Genomic DNA, 22,145 nt, shown 5'->3' with positions numbered 1-22,145 from the left:
TATATTTAATTGAGAATCGAGAAGCTTGCTTTATTTGTCAATATTATATTTGATTATGATCACTATCTTCGAATAGTCGAAGAGTCACTCAACCACGAGTTGAGAACGTTATGGAAAAAGGCTAATGTGACATTTTCTCACTGCGCTTGTCGACTTTTCTTTTTTTTAAGTGTGCACCCAAGTATTTGGAAGCCCAGCGGGCTAGACTAATCCAGATTGAAACATATTGATAAATTAAGGGATAAAACTATCATAATCGTGAATTTTTTTTATTTACAAGACTAAAACCTAAAATTCTTTAAGATGAACAAGTGTCAAATCGTTTAACCTAATCTATGTTGGTAATGTTTAACGGCGCCTTTTATGATTGAAAATTAATTGATTGATATCTTCGTTGCCGTTAAGGATCACATTTATTTCTACGCGTTGGTCCTTAAGTTTCCATTCCATGCGTGGAATGGAATAAATTAGACATATAGATGCCTGTATATTATACATATAGAGTAAAATAGCAAAATATAGGAGTGAAGAATAGTATTTCAAAACATAAATTGACTTTTTCATGCACACTCGCGTGGAAATGCAAGACTTTTTCTGGACGAGCCTCTTCCATGTAGCATTAAAAAATAATATCAAAATCGAGACAATTAATGCATATTAATTTCAATATGATTTTTTTCTATAGTAAAAGGGAGATATATATATATATATATAATATTTAAGATATTTATATATAGTGAGAGTCAAAACTTGGTGCGGGTGCGGGTCTTCGCTTGACGCTCATCCACGGCACGGGTCACAGCACTCCTCCACGACACGAGTCATGAAGCTCCTCGAGCTAGTATGACACGGATAGTGGTGTCGCCCCTGCCCCGCCTCCCTACCTATTTGACCTGTTGCTCTTATCCTCCCCTTTGACGGCGACTTCTCGTCTTCGGCAATACCGCCCCTCATCAATGGCAGCACCCCCCGCCCACCACGATAATGACCACGATTTCTAGCCGGTCTGCTCTTCCCCTCATCAGTTTAAGTCATCTATTTTGTGGCTACTTTTTATTATTGATTTTAACTGGCTCGGTGGCTCCCCTTTGACAATCGCTGGTTTGAACCAATTGATGGAGTTTCAGTTGCTTAGTCACTCTAGTTCCTTAGGTTTTATTATCTTGGGATCGGGCTGCCTAGGTTAAGTTGATTAAGATTGGATGATGGTTACTGGTTTGAACTTATCTACGGAGCTCTAGCTTAGTTCCTTAGGTTTGACTGTTTAGGAGTTGTGATCTGTGATGGGAGCCTTCGCTCGGATACTAACCCAAAACATCATTCTTGCTCTATCTCCCATAACAGATATAGAAATTTACCGTGGATTAATGGACTGGACCGAGGATACCTTTTCCAGTTTTCATTGGGGTCCATGAAAAATTATTGCAAGAAGGTAGTTGATATAGATTATTGGTTTTAGGATGGCTTATATGATTGTAACTTTTTTTTTCTTGTGGCTTTATGCCTATTTTCCTTTGTAAATTGTTCGACGGATCAACCGATATATCTCGTTCTTGTTATTTCTACTTGGGTATTTTTCCTTGTATTCGTTTTTACAGTGGACCGCTGCATCTAGTTAGATATAAATGAAGGATCCTTGTCACTGTTTCGAGGGGAAAAAAAAAGAGTGAGAGAGTCAAAACAATTGATGATGAATATTAAGGATATATATTTATATATATATAATATTCAAGATATTTATATATAGAGTCAAAACAATTGATGATGAATAATATTAAGACACTAATGCCGGTCTTTTTACTGATTTCAACGGCGTATTCAAGATAATAGACAGACCAATGTACTCGATTAATTTGTTTAGATTATTAACTTTGCATAGTCAAATGGGCTTTAATTGAAAGTTAAAACAGTGACATATTACATGGTAAAAATTCTAGAAATTTTAAACAATATATAAGCCGTTTTGATTAAAACATTTGTGCCCCTGCTAAAAAACCTCTCGGTCGTCATGTTCTGACTCATGCAAAAACACAGCTCGATCATGCTGTTACCCGAGTAATTGGGCACTTGCGAACAACTTATACCATGGATCCCGATATATTTCACCAGATACAAGTAAATAGATGCTTAGAAGGGGTCTAGATTGGAATAAAATGGTCCCCGCGGACTGAAAGTCAACTCATCTCCCTAGAGATCAAATATGCAAATTTTCTTTCTTATGTTATTATTATCTCAAAAAGATTTTTGTTGGATTGACTTTTTCTGCCATTTAAGACATTCACATGTCACGGCGAAGAGATATTTATGCATTAATTTTTTACTGTTAAAAAATAATTAGATTTTTTCAGTTAGTTAAAGGCTGGTAGTTTTAAGCTATTTTATACTATTCATGAATATATTATTATTATTATAAATATTGCGTATGCAAGAAGCCGAGAAAAAAAAGGGTATGAAAAAAAAGGGAGGAAAATTCAGCAATTCAGCCTATCCAAACTGTGCTTGAAGTCAAACAATGTCCGAATCGTGCAATTTCAATTTTATGCCGTCTTCTTATCTAGAAAATTGAAAAGAAATCTACCCAAAAAAAAAAAGAAATTTGAAAAGAAAATTAAAGGCTTTTATTTTTTCTCTCCACTAATCTAGAAGGTTTGAAAGAGAGAAGAATATTGGGCCAAATAAATAGAAAAAGATGAATTCAGCAAAAAAATAGAGAACGCGAAATAAAAAAGTTATTTTTATATTTTATCTATTATATTTTATATAGGTATATATATATATATATATATTCTGCAGCTCCAAATCTTTGAATGGATCCCAATTCTGAAGGTTCGTGAGAAGACTATTAAAATTCGCAGATAATTTTAGAATTTAGATAGATTAATTAATTATTTTATATATATATATATATATGTATATATAAGCACACCACATGACTTCATGCAAATATAAATACAACATTTCTATTTGTCCATCACCATTTATACATTTATACCTTGGAGTTTATTTCACATCGCGTGTTATATAGCAGTTAAAATATAAAATGGAAATTTGTACGTAGAAGCACGAATCTCTTCGCTAACATGATGAATTCAAGTTAGAGGCATAAATTTTAGTTGCAACGTCGTGAAAATCTCAATAATTTGAATATTAGATTAGATCTCATTATATGATCTTTTAAATCATCTTATGTAGATGAAATGGCACGCTCGCCCTCCGGTGGCAATACACTTATTGCACGGTGACACCCTCCGCGAGGAATTATCGATCTTATGGATCGGGAGGTCAGAAGTCACTCAAGGAAAACAAAAAAAAAAAGTGGAAATAATAAAGAAAAAAGTTGAGGGGACAGATAAATGCTGAGAAGAAGTATTCCTGTACGAGGTCCGAGAAGAATAGCCGGAAACGACTTCCCCCCTGGAACGTACACCGTATCCACTCGTACGTGTGTCCCCCGACATACTCCGTATATACACATAGTTGTAAATGTTTTTAATTAAAGGTAATAATTACTTAATTAATTAAAAATATTTAAAAAAATGAGAAAGAGAAAGGAAGGGAAAAAAGAAGAAGAAAAAAGGCAAGAGTTTTCACGCTGTGGAGGTATTGGTCGTCTACGGTGGGGTTGGTCCCCTGCCTTTCAAATACCTTTCTTTGCCTTTCCCTTCTCTTTCCTCTCTCTGTGTCTGCCTGAAACAAAAGCCCAACTTGAGCATTGTAGATGAAACTCTCTCTCTCTCTCTCTCTGCGCTGCGTACACACTTTGTGGACTCCTCCTCAGCATATACAATTCCAATTTCCAGTTGGTTTGTCCCGAACCAGACGTCTTCTTCTTCTTCTTCTTCTTCTTCTTCTTCTTCATCTTCTGCTACTGGGTCTGTTTTGTTTTCCAAGACAGAGAGAAAAAGTGCTGTGAACAGAGATATCTTCAGGGGCAGGAAAGCAGCAGTGGGGGGGCACACATGGCTTCTTCCTCCACCAAATCTTTGTTCCTCCTTTGATTGCTTTAACAGTAAGTCATTCCCCCATTTCTTATTCCTCCCTCCTCTCCTCTTCCATTTTATTTCCATTTCCAGCTCGAGATTTTTCAGTCTTGACCTCGTGATTCGGATTCAGATGGAGATGGGGTTCTGTTAGTTGCGGTTTTTTAAGTTAAAGATGTGATTCTTTTTCTCCCCTTCCTTCGGATTGAGCTGATCTAATCTGTTGGCACTGTGAAGTGATATCAGCTCAATTGAGGTCTGCGGGTCTTCGTTTTTACTGGTGTTCTTGCCACCCGTTTTTTTTTTTTTTGGGGGTGGTGGGGTGGGGGAATGGATTCCAGTTTGGTAGATTCTTGGCCGTGAACATGGAGAATGTTCTGGTGATTTATATGAAGAAGACAAGATTTTTCTGATCTGAATGAATGGGGGAAAGCTTTTTTATCTTCCTGCTTTTCTGGGCACTCAACTATGTTTTCGGATTAAGGGTTTGCTGGTCCTTATGGATTCAAGATTTTTCTGAAAGCAATATAGATATAGATCGGATATAGATCAAGTTAACCTAACTTTCACTGATTTCAGTATGGCCTACAGCTTTCATCTCTACCGTGCTGATTTCGGGTGATCATAAGTTTTTGATGTGAAGCTTCAACATCTCAGTTGAGTTCTGATGATTCTTAGGTTATATTGAAGTGCTTTTACTTGCATTTTGGTCACGCCCTATGGGGCTTTTGCTTGGATATCGAATTTCACTAACTTGTGGTTCAATGACGGGGGAGATTCTTGTTGATTTAAATGAATTTGCTTTCCCATTTCCAACTTTTGCTGATAATTGCTCCGTTTCTTAGGGAAAAAAGAAAAAACAGACCACAAAATTGTGTTTCGATCAAACCGTTGATTGCTTTCCTAATCCATTGTTTGTTGTTGAAATGGTAGGTGATCAGGCGCGAACCATTTACAGGAGGAATTAAGCGGTCAGATGTGCGCTATGTGTCATTCTTGCGGTTCGGAGCTTGTAAAGTTGGAGAATGGTGAGAAAGTTACACATGACAGGAGTGTCTTGAAATTGGATGGTGGGACCAGCCTTTTCTCTTGTAAAGTTTGTGGAGAGACACAGTTGAGTCCTCAAATGACTCCGATGATCAGCCCAACAAGTTCCTTGTCGAGCAGTGACAGCTCTGTCTCAAGTAGCAGTAAGTTTCAATTTTCTTCCTATGCTTTTAATTCATGCATATATACTGAAGGGACTTTAGGAAATAGAGAAGACTGAAGAGAAATAGAAGAACAAAATTAGACGAAGAAGAGGGAATTTCTCAGTACAAGCTTTGTTCCTCTATTGGTTTTCTTGCTCGATGACAACTTATAATTCAAAGTCAGCTTTTGTAATCGCTATAGTCCTCTCCCCTAGATTTTGCCTATATTTTAAGGAAAAGGTAAAGGCTCATATTAGAGTTGCTAGAAACATATTTAGTTGACAAGTATGTGGATAAATTTTTAATTGAGTCAATTACCTAATATTTCAGGTGAATTTTCGGTGGATGTGAACTCATACTATAGGTAATTCTTTTTTGTCTAAGTTGATTTGTTTTGTAAAAAAATATACTTCAACAAGGTTTATATTTCTATCTATATGTTTTGGTAAATCTTCTTTTGTGTATTTCCAGAAACAACCAAGAAGAGCACTCTGTGTCTAGTAGCCATGGAGACTCCAATTGGAGTTGTGTGAATGGACAATTGGACAGTAATTTGATGTATAATAGGCGTGAGGATTCCAATCATAATCCAGACATAGATCGTAGAAATTTCGAGAAAAATGGTGAATTTGTTGAGGAAGTGGCCGACAATTCTCGTTATTTCAACGATGGAATGGGCGGCCTGATGTGGGACCCGCCTGAGCCAGAAGATGTTGAGGATGATGTGGAGGGCAGTATGACTTATGATGATGATGACGATGAAGGCTGTGGGGATGGCATGAACTGGGGCAAGCCGAGCTCTTTGAGCACTTCAACCGATGAAGGGAGCGGGAGCTATTGGTTCAAGGAGCAGAAGCAGAGGGCACTGCAGGAGGTGGTTAATGGGAAGTTCAGGGCTCTAGTGACCCAACTTCTTAGGTCAATCGGTATTGCTTCTTCTACAGAAGATGGGGAGAGCTGGGTTGATATCATAACTTCGCTTTCCTGGGAGGCCGCCTCATTTCTAAGACCGGATGCTGTTGATGGGAAAGGAATGGGTTTGGATGGGCACGTTAAGGTCAAGTGTATTGCGACTGGGACTCGGAGCCAAAGGTAGAAAATTTTCTTAAATCATTAAATGGTTTCCAGACTTTTGTGTGTTTGGTGGTAAACTGGGGAAAGTTCCGCTTCTCTGTATATCTCTTTTGAAAAGATGTAGAGAAGAAGAAGGATGCTACATTGTCAACCATAGGATCCTTTGATGATGTCCGAGATATCTTATGATTCTATGGACTTTCTCATCATTTTCTTCTCTTTGCAAAGTCAATAAAATGCAATCTGACCCATTCTTTGCTTCGTTTCCATATTTTTCAAAATTGAAAATAGAAAAGATGATGACTTTTTTTCCAAAGAAGAATGACTTCTCAACACACAGATTTCGAGCTACAGGGGCGTACAAATGATTTGATGCAGAATCAATAGATTTATCTCTTGGCCTATTGCTTTTCTTTTTAGTTTTTGCTTTCTTATAATGATATTCTGTTTTGCAGTCAAGTGATCCGAGGCTTGGTTTTTAAGAAGCATGCAGCTCACAAACACATGCCTACTAGATACAAGAATCCGAAGCTGCTCTTACTACGTGGCGTGCTCGGTCAATCTTCCAATGGGCTCTCCTCGTTTGATACAATGAAGCATGTAACACCTCATCCAAGTTTCTGTAAAAGGATAATAAATAAAGACATCATCGTGATAATTTGACGATTCTCTGTTTATGCAGGAGGCTGATCGTCTTAAGTCTGTGATTGAGATGATAGAGATGTGCCACCCGAATGTAATCTTGGTGGAAAAATCTGTATCTAGGGATGTCCAGGAGTCTATTCTTGCAAAAGGGATGACTTTGGTGTTTGATATGAAGCTTCACCGATTAGAGAGAATTGCTCTTTGTACCGGTTCACCAATCGTATCAACCGAGACCTTCACAGTTCAGAAGCTAAAGCAGTGTGACTCCTTTTATATTGAGAAGTTCGTCGAAGAACACGCAGGTCCCAGTGAAGGGGGAAAGAAACCTACTAAGACATTGATGTTTCTTGAAGGCTGTCCTACACGCTTGGGCTGCACAGTAAGTTCTAATATTTTAATCTCCCTAAGCTTATGTGGACAGAGACAATCTTTCCATGATAAATTGATAGGGAATGGTATAATGTATGCTCTTGGCCTCCTTTCATATTTTCAAAATTATTTTCACTCTTTATCTTCTGAGTGGGCAAGATCTGACTTTCTGAGGCAGAGCTTGCCTGAATGGTGTATATTGCTGTTGTTTGTTTTCCGTTTATTTGTCTGAGGTCGACCACGTTAGTTTGGGATGCTTATCTTAATGTTAATTTGCTGTTCCTTGTAGATTTTGCTGAAAGGAAGTCCCAGCGATGAGCTGAAGAAGATCAAGTCTGTTGTGCGGTGTTCTGTTCTAATGGCGTACCATCTGATTCTCGAGACCTCGTTCCTTGTAGATCAGAGGTCTATGTTTTCTACTCTCTTCTTTCCAGGTACAGCTAATTCACCGAAGGATCTTAAGGCGCGAACGTCAAAATCGATTGATCTAACCCCTCTTAATGGGTTCGAGGAGGAATCTTCTACCATGGATATTCCCATATCCAATGGTTTCCATGATGAAGTTTCCCATCAACCAAACTCGGATTCTCCCTCATCCCATGAACCATATAATCCCATTATATTCTCCGGATTCTCGAGCCTCTCTGCCTCACTGAAGAAAGTCATTGGAGACAGTTTCCCTCTTGCCTCCACCTACCCTTCCCTGTCTGCCTACTTTGGGATAAACAAGAGCGAACCCAATGCGCACATATTAGATGCTGCAAATTCAGAGGAAGCCGTCACATCTGAGATTGAAATTAGTGATAGCAACAATGAGTCAAATTTGGAGGCTGTGGCTTCCACTGAAGCCCCTGACACAGTTAGACCTGAAGATGACCACGTCAATGAAGATACCGGAAGCAGGAATGAGGTCAACTCAGTGCTAGACTGCCAAAGTATTTTGGTCCTGATGTCACGAAGGAATGCCATAAGAGGGACTGTGTGCGAGCAAAGCCATTTCTCCCGTATCACATTTTATCGGAACTTTGATGTTCCGCTTGGCAAGTTTCTTCGGGACAATATACTAAATCAGGTATGATTTTCAGAATGCTTGGTAGTCTAATGTCTACATCAATAATGATGTGTTGATTCTCATAATAAATGTAAAATTATTGCTCTCTTGCACAGAAAACACAGTGCCAGTCATGTGGTGAACTGCCCGAGGCCCACTTTTACTACTATGCACATCATAACAAGCAGCTTACTATACAAGTGAAGCGACTTCCTGGTGGCAAGCGCCTAGCAGGGGAAGGACAGGGGAAGATTTGGATGTGGGGCCGGTGTGGAAAATGCGGACCGGGAAATGGAACCCTGAAGTCGACGAAGAGGGTGTTGGTCTCAACTGCTGCACGCGGCCTGTCATTCGGAAAGTTTCTCGAACTCAGCTTTTCCCATCATTCATCATCAGTGGGACTGTCGAGCTGTGGGCATTCCTTTCAGAGGGACTTCCTCTACTTCTATGGGTACGTAGCTTATCAGAGGATCTCTTTGGTTGTAGAGAACTGATTCTCAACTAAAGCTTTCTGCTTTCTATTTTTCTTATCCTGAAAAATTATGAAAGTCACGAGCTTTGTAATTCAATTTGCAGACTAGGGCCCATGGCTGCAATGTTCCGATACTCTCCAGTGACAACTTACACTGTTTCTATGCCTCCTCAAATGCTGGATTTCAACAATCCAGTCAGACCGAAGTTACTCGTGAGAGAATCCGACAATGTATCTCCATCATCACCAATGCTTCTTATGGATCATCTGTCAATATTGTGTATGTTTTACTTTCTCCTTATTTACTTCAGCTGAGAGTTACACTTCCTTCTTCTCATTAAGGTATACTCGAAAGGGATGTTACTCTTCTCAGAAGTTGGGGAGTCACTTGACAAGATAAGATCGAAGTTCGAAGGCTCAACTCCACGTCCAGGAATGCAGTTCTCCGATATCGAAGAGATGTTGAAGCAAGAACGTGATGAATTTGAGGTATAGTTCCTTTACCCTGTCCCAGATTTTTTGACAAGTATCTATCATTTACCTGTCATTTTCCCTCTTGAACTGATGATTTACATCATTGTGATGTGATTGGAAATAATAACAGTTCTCTCTCCAAAATACAATGAGGAACGTGACTCAAGGAAAGGCCGTTCACAAGCTCCTTCACTTGAATCGGTTATTGTGGGAGATTGTACTTGAATCAACCATTTGGGATCAGCGTATTAATTCCCTCCTCTACTCCGATTTAACCTCCACGTCCATGTCTATGAGATCTGCAGAAGAGCAATCCAACTGGGGCCACCGAGAAAATGATGGGGATTCCTGTACCATCGATGTGCCAATCAAGGAGGGCCCTATTGAAGATCATGCCCAAGAAGATGTGAATCGTTCCCTCAATGAAGTTCCGATTGAAGATCAAAGGAGAGAAGAACAAGATGATTCATCCAGCACGTCAACTGTGGCTGACAACATTGAGAGTCAAGAGCTTGTTTCAAGAGCAGTATCTCCGGATCTTCATCACAGTGAATCCTCCGTAAGTTTAGGTCTATTGAAGAGACTCGCTTCCCAGAGTTCACTTTTGCGCACCTTGAAGGGATTGAACGGATGGTTCTGGAGACCCTTCTCCGAAATTCGTCAGATCTACTTGGAGGAAATTTGGGGAGGTTACTCCTCGAGAATTGAACCTCTCAGTGGGAAAACCTCAGAATACCTACCAAGAGTTCACCAGTTGATCTCTGAGGAAGGTGCTAGGCTCCACATTCCCCTTGAGAATGGCAATAACTATAACTACATAGTGTCAGACTATGAGGGTGAGATCTCGAGCATTATTGCTTGTGCCCTGGCCCTTTTGAAGGACCAACCGCCTGAACTTGAGGTTGCTACTGATGAAATGCAAAATCTGGTTCGTGTTCCTTCTACAACTTCGACTTCTTCCGAGTCGGAACTGGTTAACTCTTCGTTTTCAGATGAGTCCCGGTTATCGAGCTTTGATGGGTTGGTGCTGTTGGACTCTTTGCTTGCTTCTGAGAAATGCAAGGCAGAGGTCTCTCTTGGGGTCACAAAATCAATGACAAAGGGGAAGTATTCCGTGGTTTGTCTGTACGCAGACCAGTTCCGGGACCTCAGGAGCCGCTGCTGCCCATCGGAGGTTGATTTTATTGCCTCACTGGCCCGGTGTAGGAACTGGGATGCCAAGGGCGGGAAGAGCAAGTCAGTGTTTGCGAAGACCCTAGATGACCGATTCATCATAAAGGAGATCAAGAAGACTGAGTTCGAGTCATTTGAGAAGTTTGCCCCACAGTACTTCAAGCACATGATGCAGTGCTTTGAGATTGGAAACCAGACCTGCCTTGCCAAAGTTCTCGGAATCTATCAGGTTTGATAAGTTTTTCTTGACTACTATTGGTTATAGTTTCTTTCCTTACGATTTTCAACTGGCAATTACTGAAAAACTTGTCGTTATGGGCCATCCTATGGCCGAACAGGGAGATATCCTTTAAACAAATCGATGGGCCACAAACAAGAGAATGCCATTTTTGTTTAAAATGAATGTCGGTGCAAAGTATAGTGAAACACAACCAAACACATCTGTCCTAGAACAGCTTCTGTTGGATATTTTCTCATTACCTCCTTAAAATTCCTAACATCACTTTTCCACAGGTAACCATAAGGCAGCCGAAAAGTGGGAAAGAAGTTCGGCATGATCTGATGGTGATGGAGAACCTTACTTGCGGTCGGAATATTACTCGACAGTATGATTTGAAAGGTGCCCTGCATGATCGGTTTAATTCGGCCACTGATGGGACAGGAGATGTTCTGTTGGATCAGAACTTTGTGAATGACATGAACTCATCTCCACTCTACATCAGCAACAAAGCGAAGCATTTCTTGCAACGTGCTGTGTGGAACGACACTAGCTTCCTCAATGTAAGTCAGAAAAGTTCTAATCAGATCGTTATGTGCATTCAGTATATAAATATTATTTTCGTTTCAGCTAGTGCATTTTTTGGACGGAAACAGATTTTATGAACAAACTTAAGGAAATGTTCATGAACATTTATGCGATTCTGTTTCGTATTGGAATAATGTTTTCAATGTTCTGTTAACATGAAAATAATGCTTCTTTCAAGAAGCAGAATGAAAAAATTTCACCATCGAGCGGACTTTCTGGTCACTCGTAGTGTTCTTAAAGATCTATCCTTATGCGTCTCTTTGGGTTTTGTCTGACCAATCATTAACATTATTATTCCTCTCTTTCCCAGTTAATTAATGTGATGGACTACTCGTTGCTGGTGGGGGTCGACATTCAGAAGCGGGAGCTCGTATGCGGGATCATAGACTATCTCCGTCAATACACTTGGGACAAGCAGCTCGAGACTTGGGTCAAGACCTCCTTATATGTCCCGAAGAACGTCTTGCCCACAGTAATCTCCCCGAGAGAATACAAGAAGAGATTCCGCAAGTTCATGTCCACCAATTTCCTCTGCGTCCCTGATAACTGGTGCTCCAGTTCTTGCGAGATCTGCGCCCCTGCTGATGATGGTTCCTCCAACTCGAGAAATCTCAAGATCAAGGAGGTTTAATCCGTTCTTTCATGTCGCTTATTCTTTTAATCTTTACATATGATTTAATCTTATTTTGGCAGTCAGTCCATTTACTGTACATATATAGTGGCGTTATTGCTCTACTATACGCTTAACCCGGTAATTGTGCAATTTTTAGCAAATTTTCGGGCGGATAGGTTCATGCCTATAGGCGTCTATATATATATATATATATATATATGTGATGAGATGCATATATTTTTTTGGTGTCTCGTTGAGGAAATGTAGAGCTCTGCGCGATTGTAAACAAAAGTCCTTTTGTTCCATTGTTTGGAAGTATATTCAAAATGATGAGTTGAATTACTTCATGTGGTGATTGCTCTTCAGACATGGCTTCGTCGATTTAATGTCGGCTTCTGGAATCGTATATCATCAGTCCAAATTCTTTTTAATGCAATGCACGCGAATGTAAGTTTTAGACTTGAAAATACTGAACAGAACTGAGGGCAACTCAGTTTCCGAGCATTTCGGTTTGGTTACACGATTACAGAACTGCAGCTGCAACTGCCAGAACTCTTGCAGAGATCGTGCTGGAGCATATGAATACCATTCTCGAACCCCAAACTACGTTCGAGCATCGCAACCAGTACACGGAAAAGCCATCCACTTGTCGGAGTCTTGCTACAACTAAACATGAGATGGAAGCAAAGGTAAGGCTGTGAAGCAGCTCTAGTTAGCTGATTTTCCATGAGAACTGAATGCTACTACGGACATGCCCTGAGCGATTTGCATAGCTCAATCGAATGGTCTTTACAGAGCCAATGAGCACAGATTAACAACTTTCGTTCTTCCCCGAACGGTCCCCTGTCCTGGCTAGGCGTAGACCCTGCCCGGCTCTATGGGAAACCCTTTCCCGAACCATGTCACCCAAAAACTAGATACGGTGGCTGAACTCGAAGATTGAAAATTATAGAATACATCTCAGGAAGATCATTATCGAACACTAACCAAGAGCCGGTAATCCGGATTTTCAAGTGCCAAGTATAATGGCAGACACCGGGGGCATTTCACCGGAGAATTATGCGGCCTTCTCACCAAACCATGAGATTCGAGTCGATCCGATAGATAATAGCTGCAAAGAGAACGACATTTGCAACCTTAATGAGGAAATGAACAATCAGCTGCTACATTACAAAGATCAATGGCACAGCACTGCCGAACCGATCGATTTCAATTCCGAGGAAATGTCGATCGCCCGGCAATTTCTTTTCTTCCTTAACATCTGATTGATTTCCTTGCTTTTCATCTACTTCCGAGCTGTCTATCATTAGTCCGCTACGAACGGAGCCGGGCGAGAGCCTCTTGGGCGTCTGATAGGGCCGGCTGGATCCTCAGGGCCTCCTCGTAGGCCTTGAGAGCTTCGTCCTTCATCTTCTTCTTCTCGTAGCAGTGCCCCAGCAGAGAGTAGGCCTTGGGGCTGGGGCTAAGCTTCACGGCCCGATTCAGATCATCCAAGGCCGAGTCGACCCGGCCACGGCTGCTGAGGGCGACCTTGATCTCGGCCCTCTTGTACAGGGCGTCCCCGATCTCCTTCTCGCCGAGGGACTTGATGGCGAGCGGGGAGAGGGCGGTGTCGAAGGAGTCGAGGGCGGAGGTGCGGAAGCCCTGGAGGTCGAGGGCGAGGGCCTTGAGTATGTGGGAGGCGGCGTCACGGGGGTCGACGGAGATGGCGAGGTCGGCCTCGGAGGCGGCCTCGCGGGCGAGGGAGGCGGCGGAGGAGCTGGAAGGGGCGGATCTGGCCTTGGAGAGGAGCTGGGCGCCGAGGACGAAGTGGCGCTTGGCCTGGAGGTCTGAACGGCTGCGGAGGCGGAGGCGGAGGCGGGAGAGGGCACGCTGGGGGATGCCGTAGATGGTGAGGAACATGACGACGGTGACGAGGAGGAGCACAGCTTGGAGGATCAGATCGTACCACATCTTTCTTCTTCTTCTTCTTCTTCTTCTTCTTCTTCTTCTTTCTACTTTCTTCTTCTTTTCGATGAATTCGATGATGATGAGTCTTAAAGCTTTGCCCCCTCCTCAGCTCCGACTTGGGGGATCTTCGTTTCTTCTGTTACGGGAGACTGATAGATATGTAGTCACGAAGAGAGGGAGGGAGGGAGGGAGACCGTCGAGTTTGACTGGGAATCAATTTCAGTGTGTTCGTTAATGGCGGCCGCGGGGGTTAAAACACCGGAGAAAAGAAAACGCGGTTGATCTGATCGGTCCCATGAGTGAAAGTAAATCGCGATTTCATTTTCTTTGCATTGCGGGGTTCCATCATAGAAGGTTGTCCTACGGTCGTGATCATGGAACTATCCCTATTTTTATATTCGATATATAAATTTTAACGAATTTACGTGAATTTAGATCATCTCCTATCCAAAAGCTGAATATATTAGATCGTGGAATGATAGGCCCAGAAAATTCACCATTTGCTGTTGGCGTGGAGGAATTCTCTCTTTTCTCACAAACCTCAACACACGTCCCAAGTAGCAACGAGTGATTAATTCTTCTCGCCTACGCGTATCACATACCCTTGAATATGATATGAGTTATTTTCCTCTCGACGGTGAAATTTATCCTCCATCATCATTGTCGCGATTCAGGAACCTACGCCTTTTCATTTAAGAGTATGATGTTCTGGTCTCTGAGGCTAGCGGAACTATACCGGACAGGTCCCTAAGAAATAGACTAAACTAATGCAGTAGGAAACTTTATGTTGGATGCTTCTTAAAGAAAAAAGTCCAGTCTCCCGCACGGGGTCAGCTTCTACACTGCATGGAAGAACAAAAACATGGGAAATTCCCAACTTTAGGTTTCTCCATTCATTTCTTTGAATGAATGTAGCATATTACAATTCGCCTTTACACCTGAAGGCGCCGCAATTACATCAGTTGGAATGCACGTACAAGACCACTAATTGTTGCACCATGGAAGCAATATGAAAACCATGCGAAATAGTAGGGATTTATTGGCAATCAGAAGATAAAGAACTAAGCCGATCATACATTATTTCACGAGAAGGAAAGGCGATATATATATATATATATATATATATATAGCATCTATCAAGCTTATTGGATCAGCAGCTACTGTTGCAAGGAACATCGAACGTGTCTTAAGAATCTCATCTTGCTTACAGCTTGCAAGGGATTAAAAAAAAAAAGAAAAAAAGGCCGGCTCAAAGTCCTAGTAACAACCCATATGGACCGACCAAAGCACTTATAAGTAGCTTCACCTTGCAGCGGACTGCATTCAAAATGGGTTAGGAGTCTTTTGAAGGATCGAATTTCTTTTACACTTACCCAAAAGTGAGGAAAACCTCTTGGTTAGCATACAAGAGAGCAACTCTAAGCAATCTCGGGGTTACGACGTGCCAATTGTAATAACTTGGAGCTTACTTAGCTAAGAGTTCGGTAGGAGCGAGATGAACGTACTGTTCATGGCCCGCCCATCTGTATGAACTGCATGGGGGACTTCAACAGCTTCTTCAGCGACTCGACTATGCTGGCGAAAGATGGCCGCTGGGTGGGATCACTGTCGAGAATACGACGGGATATCAGCTTTAGTGGCAGAGGAATGGAATCAAATAACTGAGTATAGATCTCATTTTATAATTTGAAATGATTCAGATTGTTCATCTTGACGTGTACCTATGCAAATATTCCCCAAGACACTACACAAACAAGCGGCAGATTCCCGTGTTTATGGAAGCTCTAATGCATTAAGTCTAGATCGCTTCGAGCCGTGATGCAAGTAATGTCAAAGAAAGTCCTGTTGGTACACTTACTCGGCCCAGCAAGATTCCATGATGGAAGACAACAGTGGAGAGGTATTCTGTGGGATTACCAATCTTCTATTCTGAAAAGCAACAGCTCCAACGACCTAACGGAATGCACCATCATGTCAAAAAAACAATTAATTAGGGCCGATGAACGGGTTAACTGCTTTCTCAATGTAAAAGTACTTCTGGCTGCACTTCGTGTTGTTCTTAATGATATAACACGATGCGATGAAAGGAATGCTAGAAGGAAACGTAGATATATAGCAAGTGACTAGGTTCAAACCTGGGCAGGGCTAAGTCCACTCCAAGGTTGTTGCAAGGTCACAAGCTCCCATAGAATGACCCCAAAAGAGTAAACATCAGATTTCTCATCTGAAGGTTCTCCCCGGAGGAATTCTGGAGCCATCCACTCGGGCTGAAAATAAAAGGAAGAGGGTCACATGCTGATTGATGCACTTTGGAGTAATTTTCTACCTGCAAGATTTTGATAAGAGAAACTAACTTCCTATATTAAGGGCCAGAAATGTTCTCCATGGTTAATATATATAAAAAAAAGGGGCCAAAGTTAATACTACAAGAAAGTCAAGTCAGTAAAAATTCCCCGGCATCACAAGATACTCGCTGAATAGGAGAGAATGAGATAGACAGATACATAAGGGGAGAGGGAAAAGAGGCTCACTGTTCCAGCAACAGATTTTGATGATATGAATGTGTTCGCCTTGAACCTTGACAGCCCAAAGTCGCCCACCTGAACATGAAATGCCAGACAAATTCAGACATCTAGAACCCTACCCATTATAGCAATCTTAAACTAACAATAATATTTGGATAATCTTTCTCTATACCTTGACAGTCCAATTCCTATCAACCAGTAGATTGGGAGATTTAAGATCCCAGTGAACTATGGGGGGACTGAGATTATGAAGATAATTTAAGCCCTTGGCCTGTTGGAAAAAATTATAAAAAGGAATGTTAACAGCAAATCCTCATGGAAAGAAAGATAGTGTAAAGTTAAGAGCCTATACAAACAACCAGAACATACCACATCTAATGCCATGCGCAATCGCCTCCTCTGATCTAGCATCTCCCCAGTAGCTGGCCTGTGAATTAGACGATATAGACTGCCCCTGTTCCCGAGAATCAGAAAAATCTTAGGATCAGACCCTGATCTTATTTGGACTTAGAGTACATACTTGATAAATTTCAGTGATTATCACCTAGGAAGATACTCTGTCACAATTGACAGGTGAGGACACCTTGTGACTGCACCCATGAAGAGAACCACGTTGGGATGCCGCACACGCTTCATAATTGCAACCTTCACGGAAGACCGATTATCACATAAGTAAAAACCACTAATTTGAAATTATTGAGATCTTCCCAAATTAAGATTTCTTAAGGCAAACTTAAGATAATAAGGTCACATTCTGCAGACCTCTCTCAGAAACTCCTTCAACTGATCATCATGAAAATCCTGCACACTCAGAACCTTGACTGCCACATCCTACATCATTTACGTCGGGATAGTGTGAGTAATTAATCGCGTCCTAAGAAGAAACTGATTGCTGACTTCTTGGTTCTCCAAAGTGTAACTTGAGATTCTAGATAGTTTGGGGTGTTCTAAAGGAAAAGTCATTGTACTGTACAAGACTAAAACAACAAAATACTCTTCACCAAAAAAAGAAAGAAAAAATACTAACCGATCCATGCCACTCTGCCCGATGCACAGTCCCAAAGGAACCTGCCAGAGCAGCGCATTAATGCATTGCAACAAAAACATTCCTGCTGTCTAGATAAAACTAAGGGTGAGAGCAGAGAAAATACCAGCACCAACTCGCTCCTTGATATGTAACTCATCCCATGAGATCTCAAGCCAGTCCATTGCAAGAGAAGGTTCAAGATTCAAGTATCTAGGAATGGTGGCATCAGGAAATTTCACAAGACCCTTGGCATCCTTCATATCTGACTGGCCAGAAGCACAGAAAGTACTTGGCTCACAGATGCTTTTTGGACTCAGATTCTCAGATGTTGTAATCTCTTCTTTGTATCTCTGTTGGGCAATAAGTTTGGATCCACCCTGTCTTGGAGATTCAACTAGTTCACAAGAGTCACCCAATGTTTCAGAGACATTTCTAACACGGAAGGTAATGCCAGATTTCCAACACTATAGTACTCAAAAATACCTTGTAACTCCAATGGCATCGTGGATAATTCCCCCACAAAGGGCACCTTTTTCGACTCATCTCCTTTCAAGTTGGCTACACAAGATAAATAGTAGTCAGTTTTCTACCCAACGCTCTTATAGCTGCAACGCAGACACGCAACAAAATAGCAAAAAACCAAATGTGTAAAGGATATCACTGCAAGAACATTAGAAAAGCTGACAACTTGAGAGAAACAAGCAATTATTCAAATAAGTCGGTCAACATCATAGGATGACCCCAAGGAGGCAATAAAGCACTATAATAGCTTTTTGTATTCCTGGTCTTTAAGAGTTTGGTAAACAAATCATGGCAAATTCTCTTCAAGCTAGGAATGCAACTCATATTAATCAAACAATGAGCAGCATAAGCAATCGATTAAAAGCATTTTAATCAACCAACATTCATTTTCTTTCACACATAAAAAAGACACAGGAAATAGACACTTCACTGCTTCAGTTATGGTGTTTACTGCAAATGGTACAGATCTCTAAACACCAACTACTCATATCAAATGGAGAAAAACTTTCAGAGTATAAGCTTTTTCACATACAAAGAATACGAGCATTTGCGCAGACAACTTTCTCTCTTTTCAATGAAGTTATTGCAGGAGGTACAACAGGTATTCTTAGAAGTTGAATTCTCTGTGCTATTCTAACTAGAAGAAATATGATATGACTATAAGGACATGAAATCTTTGAGCCATGGTGCAAACATATTAACATGCCAAACAAATTTTCATCCTAATAGATATATCATACATGAATACCGGTAATCATCCGGACGAGCTTGTGAAATCTCTGCATTCAGAGTTTGATGAAAGGATGCATCATCCACATAGGGCTGCTGGAATTCTTTCAGGTACGAAACTTGGAACGGTGAGGGAATCAAAGAGATTAAACAACCATTGATCGATGAATCTGGACCACACACATTCCCGGGTTCACCAACCAGATCAACTACATACTCCCTGTGAAGAAAAACATTTATTAAAAAAACAAAAGAGAACCGCATGAAGTCTCTTCAGAGATAAACTTTTGGCCAACCACAACAAAAGCTACATTCTGTCACCAAACTATCCTGCTCAAGCTAATTGCCTCAACTACTTTAATTAAAAAAAAATGTCTCTTTGAATGTATTACTGCTTGAAATTTCTGTGCTTGAGATAAACACGGCAGAAGAAAAGGTATCATACGGAAGTAAAATTTCCTTATCAAACATCATATAAAGTTTTGTGGCCTGTGAACTTACTGAGCCAAATCAATCGGCGAGCACAGATCCAAAGAAAAAAAAAAGTGAAGAAAGTATAAAATAGTTTGAATAACAAGTGAATACGTGGTAAATAATTTGTATAAGCTCGTGAGATATAAAGATTAGATCAATCAAGTGGAAATTTCTTCCAGCTGGACTAGACTATGATACCTTGATAAATGCCTGTCATCTTCTATCTTAACAAGGCAAGAGGATTGGTGATCTGCTGTACAATACTTGCAGCCTCGGGCGATCCGGCATGGCAAACCGATGTGGTCTGCCAATTTCTGAAATTGCAAAGGTATATTACATCACCTACCAAACCTATATAACTTTTAGGCACATTCTTGAGAAAGTGAAGTTGATTTACTTTATAGAGAAGTAGAATTCAGACAGTCCCGGTACCTTGAAAAGAATGGCCCGATGCCGGCAAAGGCCAGTAGATAAGCTGCCAATGGGAAGGACAATGCACTTATGAAAGTCCTTCAATCTCCTGCTGACCACTCTCCACCTTCTGTGGAGGTCACCTTGCTCCAGTGGAAATGTTCCCCTGACAATTTTAACGAACTCAACCATCTACCGAAGGACTAAAAGCTATTGCAGTAGTTGTTGAGCGAGAAATTTGGGAAGCTTACCCCATGGAAATGGCAACAAGCTTGCTGAGTTTCCTGACCAGGATTAAGGTATTCTCTGAATCACAATGCAATTCTTGTGCTTTCTCTTCTAGCTCCTTGAGGCGCAAATCCTCCCGTTTATCGAGGAGGACAACCTCCATGGATGTCTCACTGGGTTCAACCTCTCTGAGTGAAATCAATGAGGGTGGCCTGCTCCCCTCCTCTAAGTCATTGCACATAACCCACAGAGATGGATTCATTCCCAGGATATTGTAGAATCCATCTGATATTTTGTCGGCATAGGATAAGCAGCCGCTGACCTGAATGAACAGAATTATAGCTTGAAAAGCTCTTATGCATGAAATGTTATGAGACATGGAAGACAGTAACATAGACAGTAACATGGGTTTACTCACCCAGAGACGAAGAGAGACAGCTTCAACGTTAGAGCGACCCTCAGCGCCATTGCATTGCAAATGCAGCTGGAGGTCAAAGGAGAGGCTTGCTTCGGAGGCAAGTCTCTTCGCCAAACTCAGCTGCAAGTGGTATTTCTCCCTTGTCTGCTTCGACAGGCTATTCTTCCCTTCCTCCTCCTCCTCCCCCCGCTTGGTAGAAGCCGTGGTCGACTCCTTCACCCCGCCCGAGAACAAGCTCCGGTCCACAGTAGTAGTCGTGCCGGAGAACAAGCTCCCTGCATAACTGCTCCCGCTTGAAAGCCTCGGCAGTGACACCTGCCGGTCGAAGTTCCGGTCAATGCTCCTGTCCGGCACCGGCGCCGGCGCCGGAGAAGGCTCAGGCGGGAGGAGAAGAGGTTCGCGATCGTCATCGGTGGGGGCGGACAGTCTTGGTTTCACGTGGAACGAGGACGAAGGCCTCTCTCTCTCCCCCTTCCGATCTACGAACCAGTAGCGGAGGTCGGACAGTTGCTTCTTGGTTTGGTGCTTGATGGCGAAGTCGCCGCTGCTGAGAGGGACGGGCTCGGTGTCGCCCGTGAAGAGATCGGATACGGGGGAGAACTTTGACAAGCTGTCGTCCTTTTTGGACGAGAAGGACTTGCGGTCGCTTTCAGGATAAAAGGCAGTACAGTCCTTGAGGACGCTGCCGGTGGTGGTGGTGGTGGCGGTGAAGGCGGCGGTTGGAGGGAATTGCTTCCCGTGATCTGACAGCTGTTGCTTGGGAGGAGATGAATCGAATCCACCGGGATGACGGTGGTGGAGGTCGGGGAATTGCCTGGGGAAGAAGTAAGTCGTCCTGTGAGGCATTTTCCTCTCACGGGGGTCACGAGATTGATCAACCTCCCTAGACGCTCGTTCACTATCGCTCCTTCAGCCTCTCTCTCTCTCTCTCTCTCTCTCTCTAGCCGTCCAATCAGTGTCTCTCTCCGCCGACCAACTTTTTTAGTTGAACTCGCAATCAATCACAGCTCTCTGCAGCTCACCTGCTTGCACCACTTGCCGTACGGACGCCTGCAAACTACCCTATTCCTCCGGTGATCGACGCCGTCAAAGGAAGCAAACGGGAATCGCAGCTTTCCTTCAACCTCTACACCTCACAGCCAACCGTACGTCCAACCGCACTCTCTCTCTCTCCGTCAGGCTACGCGAGAGCTGCAAATATCTCTTCCTCGCCCGACGAAATGGAGACGGACAATCAAAAGCCGACGATCTGACAGAAGCCCTGTTTCCGACGGGTACACAGCTTCGAACAGCTAGCGCGACCTTCACTGGATCAATCAAACAAGCAAGCTCCACGTGAAGTTGGAGAAGATTCCTGTTACGGAGGACTGAACGAGAGCAGAAGCACTGTTACTGCTGCAGCAAGGCGAAACCATGGCCGGGAGTGGGCCGTATATATCCCAAGGCGCGAGGGAGAAGAGAGAGAGAGAGGTGGAAGGAGGATGCAGAAAGCGTTTGCTTCTTATTGTAGTAAAGAAATGGTGTTTGGGAGAGCAGAGCAGAGCAGAGGAGAGCAGCACACGTAAAAATTTTAGTACTGGGTCGTTGCGACACGTCACTCCCACGGAAAAGAACGCCGGCCAGCGCGCATCTCGGCGAGTTTTATGTTTTATATGAGCCGGGAGCATGCGCCCCCCTCTCTTTCTCACTTCCTGGGCACGTGGGGCCCACTGAGGAAGTGGGACCCACCCACCCTCACCTCGGTTTTTGAGGGAGAGGAGAGCGTCAGATAATATATATGTAGCACCAGGAACTGTTTGAAATTTGCCCTTTATGGATAGGATAGGATAGGATTATTTCTTCTTATAGTATGTATATATAGTATAGTATAATACGTGGGACGTGCTTTCCCAAAAGATAATATGATATTTTCAATTTGCCACCTCGGGAGTTTTACCTCGCGGTGGTGCTGCCCTTTTGAATATCGACATACATCAAGTCCACCCCACGAAAAGTTAAAAATCTGTCTCAAATTG

The 22,145-nt window shown here is 42.3% G+C and overlaps 3 protein-coding genes across 5 annotated transcripts; 1 reads left to right on the top strand and 2 right to left on the bottom strand.

The window, feature by feature from the left end:
* Positions 1 to 3,652: 3,652 nt before the first annotated feature.
* On the top strand, positions 3,653 to 12,211 carry LOC116204586 (putative 1-phosphatidylinositol-3-phosphate 5-kinase FAB1D). Of its 2 annotated transcripts, XM_031536741.1 has the most exons (14): positions 3,653 to 4,009; positions 4,560 to 4,636; positions 4,914 to 5,170; positions 5,501 to 5,534; positions 5,642 to 6,262; positions 6,700 to 6,844; positions 6,927 to 7,268; positions 7,548 to 8,330; positions 8,426 to 8,760; positions 8,886 to 9,012; positions 9,124 to 9,270; positions 9,386 to 10,657; positions 10,942 to 11,208; positions 11,544 to 12,019. In XM_031536741.1, the coding sequence occupies exons 3-14, from the start codon at positions 4,957 to 4,959 to the stop codon at positions 11,862 to 11,864; spliced, it is 4,608 nt and encodes a 1,535-aa protein (XP_031392601.1). In that variant the 5' UTR covers positions 3,653 to 4,009; positions 4,560 to 4,636; positions 4,914 to 4,956; the 3' UTR covers positions 11,865 to 12,019. The 2 variants fall into 2 exon arrangements, with proteins under 2 accessions (XP_031392601.1, XP_031392602.1); XM_031536742.1 differs by lacking the exon at positions 4,560 to 4,636 and having other exon boundaries at positions 11,544 to 12,211.
* Positions 12,212 to 12,722: 511 nt separating this feature from the next.
* On the bottom strand, positions 12,723 to 14,071 carry LOC116204588 (small glutamine-rich tetratricopeptide repeat-containing protein 2). Its single transcript, XM_031536744.1, has one exon. It carries the CDS (start codon positions 13,797 to 13,799, stop codon positions 13,161 to 13,163), a length of 639 nt encoding a protein of 212 aa, XP_031392604.1. The 5' UTR covers positions 13,800 to 14,071; the 3' UTR covers positions 12,723 to 13,160.
* Positions 14,072 to 14,806: 735 nt separating this feature from the next.
* On the bottom strand, positions 14,807 to 21,683 carry LOC116204587 (serine/threonine-protein kinase CTR1). 2 transcript variants are annotated; one of them, XM_031536743.1, is made up of 16 exons: positions 20,131 to 21,677; positions 19,736 to 20,034; positions 19,506 to 19,650; positions 19,272 to 19,387; positions 18,611 to 18,819; positions 17,832 to 17,906; positions 17,473 to 17,742; positions 17,349 to 17,389; positions 17,084 to 17,152; positions 16,866 to 16,966; positions 16,691 to 16,775; positions 16,494 to 16,592; positions 16,328 to 16,396; positions 15,932 to 16,063; positions 15,655 to 15,749; positions 14,807 to 15,401 (listed from the first exon to the last, which is right to left on the bottom strand). In XM_031536743.1, the coding sequence occupies exons 1-16, from the start codon at positions 20,974 to 20,976 to the stop codon at positions 15,305 to 15,307; spliced, it is 2,748 nt and encodes a 915-aa protein (XP_031392603.1). In that variant the 5' UTR covers positions 20,977 to 21,677; the 3' UTR covers positions 14,807 to 15,304. The 2 variants fall into 2 exon arrangements, 1 of the variants encoding a protein (XP_031392603.1); XR_004156374.1 differs by having other exon boundaries at positions 15,149 to 15,401; positions 15,932 to 16,122; positions 20,131 to 21,683.
* Between the last annotated feature and the right edge of the window lie 462 nt (positions 21,684 to 22,145).

Source organism: Punica granatum, chromosome 4 (genome assembly GCF_007655135.1).
Source record: "Punica granatum isolate Tunisia-2019 chromosome 4, ASM765513v2, whole genome shotgun sequence".
NCBI classification, from domain to species: domain Eukaryota; kingdom Viridiplantae; phylum Streptophyta; class Magnoliopsida; order Myrtales; family Lythraceae; genus Punica; species Punica granatum.
The sequence above is the reverse complement of the archived record's forward strand: the minus strand, read 5'-3'. Positions and strand labels throughout refer to the sequence as shown.

Bases quoted from the DNA above. Each gene is read 5' to 3' on its own strand.
- LOC116204586 (XM_031536742.1), top strand. From the start codon at position 4,957: ATGTGCGCTATGTGTCATTCTTGCGGTTCGGAGCTTGTAAAGTTGGAG. The intron at 5,535-5,641 runs GTAATTCTTTTT...GTGTATTTCCAG, and splicing joins GATGTGAACTCATACTATAG to AAACAACCAAGAAGAGCACT. The intron at 9,271-9,385 runs GTATAGTTCCTT...AAATAATAACAG, and splicing joins AAGAACGTGATGAATTTGAG to TTCTCTCTCCAAAATACAAT.
- LOC116204588 (XM_031536744.1), bottom strand. From the start codon at position 13,799: ATGTGGTACGATCTGATCCTCCAAGCTGTGCTCCTCCTCGTCACCGTC.
- LOC116204587 (XM_031536743.1), bottom strand. From the start codon at position 20,976: ATGCCTCACAGGACGACTTACTTCTTCCCCAGGCAATTCCCCGACCTC. The intron at 16,776-16,865 runs GTGATAATCACT...TCTCGGGAACAG, and splicing joins GTGACAGAGTATCTTCCTAG to GGGCAGTCTATATCGTCTAA. The intron at 15,750-15,931 runs GTTTGAACCTAG...GCATTCCGTTAG, and splicing joins GTGGACTTAGCCCTGCCCAG to GTCGTTGGAGCTGTTGCTTT.